General features: G+C 38.4%; 2 protein-coding genes across 2 annotated transcripts in view; one reads left to right on the top strand and one right to left on the bottom strand.

The window, feature by feature from the left end:
* The window catches only part of si:dkey-262k9.2, a 10,252-nt gene extending 6,574 nt beyond the window's left edge, over positions 1 to 3,678 (top strand). Inside the window, exons 5-9 of the mRNA XM_036215927.1 lie at positions 1 to 45; positions 626 to 682; positions 801 to 866; positions 1,021 to 1,063; positions 2,017 to 3,678. Of these exons, the coding sequence (XP_036071820.1) occupies positions 1 to 45; positions 626 to 682; positions 801 to 866; positions 1,021 to 1,063; positions 2,017 to 2,062 (257 nt within the window). The 3' untranslated portion in view covers positions 2,063 to 3,678. The remainder of the gene's footprint in view (positions 46 to 625; positions 683 to 800; positions 867 to 1,020; positions 1,064 to 2,016) is intronic.
* fxyd5 (FXYD domain containing ion transport regulator 5) lies at positions 1,001 to 9,929 on the bottom strand. The gene is made up of 9 exons (XM_024267624.2): positions 9,459 to 9,929; positions 8,356 to 8,401; positions 6,460 to 6,543; positions 6,241 to 6,366; positions 5,737 to 5,793; positions 5,286 to 5,315; positions 5,127 to 5,201; positions 5,005 to 5,050; positions 1,001 to 4,362 (listed from the first exon to the last, which is right to left on the bottom strand). The coding sequence occupies exons 1-9, from the start codon at positions 9,498 to 9,500 to the stop codon at positions 4,338 to 4,340; spliced, it is 531 nt and encodes a 176-aa protein (XP_024123392.1). The 5' UTR covers positions 9,501 to 9,929; the 3' UTR covers positions 1,001 to 4,337.
* Positions 9,930 to 10,354: the final 425 nt, after the last annotated feature.

Genomic DNA, 10,354 nt, shown 5'->3' on the forward strand with positions numbered 1-10,354 from the left:
CGGAGTATGGTGATGATGATGACTATGATGCAGTTCCAATGACAAGTAAGTTTGTAACTAAGCAGCAGACGAGATCACAAGATTACGCCTGCTGTTTTCTCCTCCATTCACACAAAGCAGAGTATGTGAAGGTCATGGCCCCTAATTACTGTCAGTGAGGTAGCATTGTTCGGAGGGTGTTCCTGTCCAGTGGGTTGTGGGGAGCGATGCTGCCCCTGTTGGCCTCTACCTCCCTTCAGTCATTAAGGCCTGAATGGAATCAATTAGCTCTCCAGAGAAGCCCTGTGGATTCTGCTGAAAGGCCAATGAGCGCGTTGACATCTCCACCATCCTGTTTGTCATCTAATCAACATTGGCATTTTCATTCTCGCTCCACACCTCTCTGTCACTCCTCATCTTCGCTCTGATGGACGTTTGATGGAATAACTGATTTGTTAAGACGGTTGAGCTGCAGCCAGCCGACTGTGAGAACCTCAACTTTCTGACAGGGAATCATAGCTGAACTTAAATTTTTCTTTTAAGATGTAAAATAGGTGAAAAAAACCTTAATTAAACTATGAATGTATTATTGCAAGAAAGGAAAATTTGAATCAAATCAATCTAAATGTCTTTGTTGTTTTCTCAGGTATTCCATTGGGCAAAGTTGTAGATAAGTCCCCAGGTTCAGAAAACTCGAATGAAGGTGAGACAGCTTTCACGCTCTAAAGTATAAATCTATAAATTATTTCTCGTAGAATTCTTTAGCCTTAGATTTATTCTTACTTTAACCATTTTGCCCCTGTTTGTTTTGTTTTTTTTAGGTCAGGTTCTGGTGATTGCTATCGTTGTTGCGGTGGCGGTGTTGGTTCTAACCATAGTCATAGTCGGTAAGTTTTTGGTTTCCTTTGGTATAATGTCAGGAAATCAGAAGTTTTACATTTGTGTATTTGATGAAAATGTTGCCTCGTGTTGCCCGACATGCATTTTTGAAATGTTCTGTCAAGATTTTTATCAACCCTTATTTTTTTTTTGTCGTTTTAGCTGTTACGTGTGTGAGAAGGCGAATGCAGAATCGGGAGCAGGGGTAGGTTCTCTTTTTTTTGCTTCCCTACACATGTCTATTTTACTTTAGGTCAGCTTCTTAGCGACAGAACTAGTCCGGTTGGTAACTGTGTTTCTGCTGGCGTTCCATTTTGCACTCTTTAGAAAAACATATCAAACCAGAGAAAACAAGAGTGAGAGCACCACCAGCATCCACCCATCAGAGCCAGTTTAAACTTGTACAACAATTAATATTACGAGAAGAGTCCTGTGAACACTCCCTGCTTATCCATCAAACAATGGCTTTCAGACAGTGTCACCAGCTCTGTACCACCAAAGAGGACAGGACTCAACCTGCTCAAAGCTTACCTCATACACTGTGTCACAAGTCAAGGCTCTTCCAAGAAATAAAAACAAGCCTGTAAACAGAAACTTGGGATCTTGACAACTGTCAGCCAAAGGCTGTCTGACTGGGGAACAGCCTAAACCAGTTATACAAAACTCCTCACTTCTGCACACGGCTGCAGTTTTCTGCAAAGGGAGCTTTACAGAGTTATACGACTCTTTGTTGTGGAAGTTTTAGAAGTAAAAAAAAAAAAGCACAATTTTGGATTTTGGTCAGAGGGATCAATTTGGCAAATAGAGATCTTCAATTGCAGAGCTACAAAAGCAGGAAAGACACCTGACTGGATCCGTAAGGGTTAAATTCCTCTGCAGGATTATTAGTTGCCTCCTGGGGTGGCAGTCAGCTTGTGCAGGTTTGTTGCTGAGTGATTGCTCTGTTGAAAAGAGGCTTAATGACACAGCAACCTTTGCCTTGTTGGATCAACTGTTCTCCGCCCGGTTTTTAAGCCCCATCTGGGCTTGAGGTGCTTTTTCAGGTGGCGCAAACACCTGTCAATTCTTAGCGTCAGGGGGATACTACTCCATGATGCACATCTTTTCTTTGTTTCTCCTACAACAATCTAAACACAGCTGCCCCCTTTTTCTTCCTAGGATTTACACCGTGCCCACGGAGCAGAACCACAAAATGCCCATCTAGTTTCCTGACCCACCTGCAGTCCTCCATCACTGTGGGAGAAGCAATGCATCAGGCTGTGTCATCTGCTTCTCTGACTCAGGACGGTTTAACTTCTTTGCACGACAACCTGTTTGACACTGTTTCGATCCCTGCTCACTCCCACACAGCCTTCAAGTTCACTCAGCACTGGAAAAATGCGTCTTCTTTGTGGTGCCACTTCTTTTTTTTTTTGTTGTTTTTCATGCCACTTGGACTCAGTCTACATAGAGTTTAGCCGGGATTTCCAGTTCAAATCAAAGACTGCAAAATGTGTCTCATCTTAATGTTCAACAAAGTAGATCATTCAGCTCTCAATTTATTTTTTTATTTTATTTTTTTTCTTAAGAGAAAATGATTCCAACTGGTTATGAACAGACACTGTGTTAGTATCCATGTGGCACAAACAGACTAACCACACTAATCCATAATAAGCCGGCTCAGTGCTCGCTTTCCCCTCCTGTTCGCTTGTCACACGTCCTCCATTCTTGTACCTTTTTAAAAAATAACAACAACAAAAAAAGCAAAAAAAATCCCACGTTCCCCGCTTCTGTAAAGCATGACCTTTGAAAACACTTCTCTGCAGTTCTGCATAAATGACCAATGTGACCGGTTTTTAGTTTCAACTCTTTCATTTTGAAATCCTGTCAGTTGACTGTGTAAACTGTTTTCTCAGTTCAGTTCAGACTTGGGTCAATAAGTTCCAGCTTTAAAAGAAGGAAATGTAGTGTGCAGGAGAGAGAGAAGGGGGGTAATAAAACCGGTTTGAATTTACTTTGCAATGATTAACCAAACACCAACAGTGTTTTGTTTCACTCACATGGAACACGACATTGTTGATATTTTCTTATTTTTCTTCTTTTTTTTTTTTACTGTTGCGTGACAAAAACTTTCATTTCCGCACAAAAAAAGTGATGGAACTTAAGTTTTAGTTCACTCCCCGATTATTGCAAAATAAATATTTATTGTTGATGCATATATTCAGTGTATATCTGAGCATTGTGCCTTAGCGTGATATTATGGCCTTATTTCCCTTCTCAAAAAGCCTTCAGTATGTGTCAGTATTTCAAGGATAAAAATTTGATTTAAAAAAATAAATAAATAAATAATGCGAATATAAAACATTTCTATAATCTATTGTGTAATTTGAAGACACTACTCTTTCTGTTGTAGCAACCGAGGTTATTGTATATGCCTCTAACAACTTTTATTTCCCTTTTCTGTCAGGGTTAAAGGCATTGTGTATCTATCGAGTAGAAATGTATCTAATTATTCTTTTTTTTAAATAAAGCATTTAGGTTAAAGTTTGATCGCCTATGTGGGTTGGAGTTTATTATCCAAAAATATTTGTTGGTTGTTTTATTGGAGCAAAGAAAATAAAGTTTGCTCATTCATGCACTTTTTTATTCAAATTTTTTAGTTCTTTTTTTTCTTTTTGTATACGCCCTGACAGATGTTTTGGTGGTAAAATAATCTCCATAGTGTTGATGTCTCATAACAAACGGGTTGCAGTTAAGTGACGGTATAACGTGATGACTCTGTTTGCACAGCTGCAGTCACTTTTTAAAAAAAAAAAAAAGCTGTAAGACTTAAAAAAAAAATGCTTCATATTGTGTAGCACTGCTGAAATCTGGATGGTTTATTTTCTCATTAAATATCTTTTAAAGTGTTTGTCTTGGTTTTTTATTTTTATTTTGTGTTTTTCAGTGAGACAAAGCTGTAAAAGATGATGTGCAGATGGATGCTGTTTAAATCTAGGGCGTCACTCAGCGGTAAAGAACCACTAAGAATCATAAGCACTATTATTAAACATCTGTTCTTGAGTGTGCAGGAAGAAACCACTTTTTTTTTAATATCCTGCCAAAGCAAAGTGACAAAAACCCCCAGAGGAAATAGTCAGAAATGAGATGATGGGAGGTTATATCTCGTAACCTTTAATGATAATCTTATGTGAAACACTGCCAAAAGCAAGATACAAAGGTCATTTGAATCATCCTTGCTTCATGGCTGACTATGTGAATAAAATATGAATCAACTTCCCATTATTTCTTCTGATAGCTTAGTCTTCAGAGCAGTTTTACAATCCAGAAGAAAATTGCGATGATTCAACCTCTTTTTTTTCTTTTCTGCTCTTGTGAACAGTTTGACTGTTTTTCCCATGACTTTTTAGCAGGAAACATGTCAATCTGTCTGTCCACATCCAAGCTCATACAGCCAGGTGTTGTTTTCTTCTTCTTTTCTCCAACTGTCACTCATCTTCTTATCCTTGGACAACACGATATGACCTGTAAAATAAAAAAATATGCACAAAATTTTAAAAATCTGAGGTTGCTTAACGGTTTTCTCTCCCCCAAAGAGCTTAACGTCAGTTCTTTTGATTGATGGATCATTAGAAGATCTCAGTCTTCACTCTGTGGAACGTGTCATGAGCGCCTGACTGTTGGCCATAGATCACCCAGCAGCTTGTAACCGAAATTACTGAAATCATTCAACAGCAGTTTGCCAATTAGAAGGGAGAAACATGACTTCTCTTTAATGCATAATGGACTGTATTATTATCATCAAACATCACGGCTGTCATTGTCTTGATTTATCCAAACATAAGCACAAGCTAAATGAACATCTTGTGTAAGTCCAGAGAGGAAGTTTGTGTTTTCCACCATTGTGAAACTCCCCCTATTTTTAAGTGTGCTGTCACTGCTCTGGGCATTCCATTGTCATTCCTGATGTACTCCTTCTCATTTTTTGTCATATTTTCCACAGGAAACATTTTTGCGCCACCTCCTCACCTTATCTCCACCTCTTCCTGCATATATCTAATGAAAGGCGGATGCTGTTGTCTGTTTTTGTCATATTTTCCACTCAAAAACAACAAAACGTTGCTTTCTGAAATGAACATTTGCTCAGAAACGGTTGTGGATACTGACTTTGATGACCTCTTGCGACACTTGGGGAGCCGACACATTTTTCCACCTATCAGACAAAAGAAAAGACTGAAGTTCATTACGAGTTATAGAAAATAAAAAACACTTAATGTTCACACACTTACAGCTAATAGTTAAAATTCCCATTACGAAAAGTACTGCAGCAATAATCAGCCCGGCGCATCGCAGGGACTCGTAATCTGGAAATAAAAACAAAAACGGTCTTGGATTTCAAATTAAAAGACTCAAATATGTTTTTTAAAGCAATGAAATTCATTTCTTACCATACTTAAAATCGTTGTCCCACTTTGGATCTATATAAAGTAAAAGAAAATATGGATTTAAGTTTGACTGTTGAACTGAAGAAGCATCAACAGCAAAAAAAAAAAGAAAAAGAAAAAGAGGCACACAGGGGAAAAGCTGTCAGCGATGGAATGATAGATCTACTCGCTCTGCTGACATGCTGCTGATGCCGTATCAGAACTCTATCTATAGTAAACCCGCACATCACATCAGGACACAAATATCTTATCTCCTTTAGCATAAGGATCAATCAAAGATTAATCTGTTGCCACAAAAGGAAGTGAGGCGCTCTGTTTTGCCACTCTGCCGTGGCTTTTATTTGGGAGATTGGGAAGTGTGATGCTGTCAGGGATTCATGTGATAAACTCTAAAAAAACAAGATGAAAGTGGGCATTTGAGGTAAATTCAGAGGAGGAAAATCTAATAGGTTACCATAGGTAGGACGAGGAACACCCCGGGTGGTGGTTGTTGGAGATGGAGTCGATGTTGCTAGTCAAAGGAAAACAGATATAATCATTAGTTACTTTTGATTTTTTTGGAAAAAAAAATGATTTTCCTTTTAAATTAAAATATATAATGATTTTTTTTAATAGGCATTTTAGTTATAAATCTTGTTCATTTTAACACCCTTTTAGCACATTTTCTTTAGCTTAAGCATAAATTTGTGAAATTTTGACTAATATTTTTATATTTTTATGGTGTAAAAACCAACTTATTTCTGTCTTCTGATGGGAAACAAAAGCTGTCAGGCATGTGGATATAATAATAATATTGTGAAAAGTGAGGTTTTTAGCTATGTGGAAGCTGAGCGTGTGTGTAATCACCCAGTGTTGACATGGCTGTTGCTTGTGGCTTTGCATTTTTCTTAGTAACAGCTAAATCTTCAAATGAAATGACGTTGGTGCTGTGTATTGCACAAATGTCACACCACACTACCTTTAGGGCTTGTTCCTAAAGTGGCGTTCTTGACTGAGTTGCTGGTGAGAGTTTGTTGGTTTGTGGTTTGTTCGGCAAGCGTAGCTTCCTGGGTGGAGTTTGCTTCTCTGGTCACGCCGCTTCCTTCTGATTACAAAGAAAGAACAAATGATATGCAAATTACCTTTTAGCATGAAATACAAACTTAGCTATAGAAAATGAACTTCTGAAGAGTTTTACCTGTGGGAAGTGTGGTAGGGGAAGCAGTAATGTTGTGCACAGGTGTAGTTTGAGTTACTGAAACGTTGGTTTGAGCCCATGACACTGCAATAGAACACGTTACGCTTTAAATAATATACGCAAACAAAATGTAGCTGCCAAATAGAAGCAGACTTCTTTCACAGCAGGATGAAAACACGGTTGTGTTTCATGTGATAGTTTTTCCAACAACGCTGTCATTTCTGGCTGAAGCCAGACTGCAGAATGTGTCTGGTCATGCAGATGCAGCGGCTATGTCACAGTGTTATTCCTGTGAGCGCGGCTGTGAGGCAACCTCAGAGTACAACAGAGCCAGATTGTTGAGTGAGACTCGGGGACAGAAGGCCCCTTGTCTGTTTACTCACTCACCACCTTCCAATTAATCCTAAAGCTCCACGAAAAAGCTCCACTGCAGGGTGAAAGCTACAATTCTGCCTGCTTTAATAAATGCTCGTCGATGAACACAATCATGGAGTCAAAGGATTTGTTTGTAGCTATTTCTTGAGTTTTTGGTGTTTGAGATTTATTGTGTAACTGTTAAGTTTGGAGATTTGGTCCACAGTTGCAGCTTTTTTGGTCACTTGACTAATTTTATTGTTTTACACTAAATGTGTGACTTCTTACTGTTTATTGATAATGCTTGAGAAGTTATTATTAGTGACGCCTGAAGGAAAACGCCAAAAGGTGAACAACAACCTCAATCCAAATGGTGTTTTCAGATATTGATAATAATTGATTTATTTTATTTTGCAACAATTTTATAATGTAATGGTTGATTTGATGAACAACTTGCCTGAGACAGATCAATCTGGCTGGATTGGAGGAACATAAATCAATTTATTGATTAATTGTTACACCCTTTTTGAAGTACTGTAAACTATAAACTACCCATATAGTGCTTCATTGTTTACATTGAACTATTCTAATAAAGCATCAATTTTCTCCATAGATATGTCTTGTCTAAGAATTTGTTCACAGACTGACCCTGAATCCCTGACCTGCCTATCCAGAATGTCCCACTTCTGTTAGAAAAACAAAAGTAAATCCAAAAAAATTAAACACCGTTTATAATTATGATTTCAAAGTTTATTTTGTTTGTTTTGACTCTTTTTTGTAAGTTTGTGGACATATTTTATAACTAAAATTCTCATTTAAATGTAACATCATCTACTTACTTCTTTGTTCATAAAAAATTAAATAAAATACTCTTTTAAACATTTGTATACGTGCAAACTAACCAAAAAAAGGATTTTTAAAGAAGTGCTTGTTGAAACTATATGGCTTGAATTGGACGCTACAAGAAAACAATGTATCCATCAAAATAGATATTTTAAACATATTTAACTAATTTAGCTTTTAGTGATGCTAACTAAAGTCAAGCAATGACTTAAAAACTATATGAAAAGTAGACTGAGAACTTAATTTAAAAGGTGCCTGTTTATCTTGCTGATTACTGGCGAGAAGTATGTAAGTAGGACTGTACACATTCATTTTTCAAACATCCTTAATCCCCTTTGGGGTCATGGGATGCTGGAGCCTATCCCAACCACTGTTGTGCAGTCCATCACAGGGCCACAGAAATATTACCACAAACACTCACATTCACAGCTAGGAACAATTTCTCCAATTGACCTACAATGCATATTTCTGGACTGTAGGAGGAAGCCAGAGTGCTGTGGAGAAAACCTACGCAAGCACATTGAGAACATGCAAACTCCAAGGACTGCAGGTTGTGGATGAATCTATAAAAGATGCCTTTTATTAACATCAATTAGTTTGTATTTTTAATTTTTAAAGTTAAAAAGGTTTTTTCATATTACCCACCACTTCTGCTTTAAACTGTCAAACAATTCCATAGTTTGAAATTTCAGAACTCACCTTTAAGCGTGATGAGCAGGAACAATACTAGTGTGGCCATAGAGATCTAAAAATATAAAAAAATAATCATTGTTCAAACAACATTTGTAGTTGAGAAAGCAACAGTATTCTTTTGTAGCTGCCAAATATTTATCCTATTATATCAAAATCGATTGTGATGCACATATAATGAGTCTACTGGTGGCACGAGAGACGGAAGAGCCGTGTTATGAGGTTTCCTAAAAATGAGGGAGGCAATAACTCTTGAGCTCTCTGGATAGAACATTTCCACCAACAGGAAGATGTGCTCATCGAGGCTTTGCAACACATGGCTGCGTCTCCTTCCTCATTTAGCACGTGGCGGCATCCTTCATGCTACTCACAGTATGACACAAAACAGATCCTTACTTTGAAACTCAAACACGAGAAATCTGTTTCAATCTGTCAAACATGAGTGATTGAGGCCACATTTTGTCTGTTCAGTCCTCCTACATACCCTGCATTTCCCTGTTTGACTGGGTAGCAGTGTAAATGATGTTTGAAAGCTGTCACCAATTAAAAATTGTTGTTGTATTATATATTTTTTTCCGATCTTGCACTACCCCCTCAACATATTGCCTGTAGCTTTAAAAAAAAATCTATACAAGACTGAACATTATGTCCAACCTTTTGTGAGCTTTAAGGAGAAACACAGGTACAACAAAAGCAGGTAGGGTGACAGATGGAAGTCTTGGCCAGGAAATACACCTCCCAGCAGAAAATGAATCTTGATCTTTGACTCTTCCTGGTGGCAGCTCATCCTCCAGGCTGGGAGCAGAGTGACGGGTGAGCGTCTGTGGATGTCATGAGCTTTGACAGCTCAGATTAGCAGGTCATGCCAATCTTCATCTCACTCCAGAGCATATGTCAGGATGAGGCCTGTTTCCTCTGGGCTGTACAGGCGTCTTTCCCTTTTGCTACCCTGACCCATCTACCTGTTTGTCACAAATAGCACTCTCATTCACTCTCCATCTCCCTGCTCATCCATTTGTCTCTCGTCCTTCATCATTTCCTTTCAGTTCGCTTCCCTCAAGCAGCCCTGAGCCTTTTAATCTGCAGTCCTTCATCCGGACTATCATGCTTACCTTAGAGTCCATCTTGTGAGTCATTTGTGTTCCGGGTCGCATCCAAAAGCCTCCTCATCCACGCAGGCTGTCTTCATCTGTCACTCTTGAAAAAAAACAAAAAAAAAAACGGCGAGGAAGCTGTTGCCCGGCCACACCCATACACTAACCCCTGCCACTTCCTCCTCATCCAACTGTCTCAACTCTGTTTCTCCTCCTCACCCACTCTCTTTTTGTGTCGCGGAGCGCTTCTACAAGCTCTTTGGATTCCAGTTTTTCCCTTTTACTAGGATTTCTGTCAGCAGTGTGGCAGCACAGAGGCTCCACTCTGTGTTCTGTGGCTGCTGTCTCTCCTCCGTCTACTGTCCCACCTGTCATGCATGTGCACGCCGCTGGCTCACAAACACCAATGTTTAACCTTGTAACAAGAGAATGGCGCTGTTATTGACAGGGGCTGGGGAACAAGTTCATTAAACATCCTCATTTCACACTCTCTGTTATTACTCACTCCCTCTTTGACTGTAACATCAGTTAGCTTTTTAGTCACTTGAAATTACAAGAAAAGCTTTTGGCTTTACAAGTATCGTTCTTACTTTCCATTTTCTTCTTTTGGTTCCATAGCTTGAATTGAAACCAGAATGAAAGCTAAGATTGGGTCTTAACAACATTATCAGACTGAAATACACAAAAGTAAACTGTTACAGTAGACAAAGACAACAATTTGTCCACTTGAGTAGATGAATCAGTCTTTGTCCACAGTGCTGGGGGCGTTTTCTAGTCAGCTGTTCAGTTGTTTTCCTTCATTACACAAAAATTTGTATGATTTTTTTTTAGAATATTAAAAAAAAACAGAAAAAAAATGTCAATTTAAACTTAGATTTTAAAGAAATTTTGCATTTTTTTCATTAATAATCAAA

The sequence above is a fragment of the Oryzias melastigma genome, linkage group LG16 (genome assembly GCF_002922805.2).
Source record: "Oryzias melastigma strain HK-1 linkage group LG16, ASM292280v2, whole genome shotgun sequence".
Lineage (NCBI taxonomy): Eukaryota > Metazoa > Chordata > Actinopteri > Beloniformes > Adrianichthyidae > Oryzias > Oryzias melastigma.

Coding starts and splice junctions, on each gene's coding strand:
- fxyd5 (XM_024267624.2), bottom strand. CDS start 9,500: ATGCGACCCGGAACACAAATGACTCACAAGATGGACTCTAAG. Junction 6,544..8,355: donor CCTGCTCATCACGCTTAAAG/GTGAGTTCTGAA, acceptor GTTCTATTGCAG/TGTCATGGGCTCAAACCAAC. Junction 5,316..5,736: donor TGTTCCTCGTCCTACCTATG/GTAACCTATTAG, acceptor TACTTTATATAG/ATCCAAAGTGGGACAACGAT.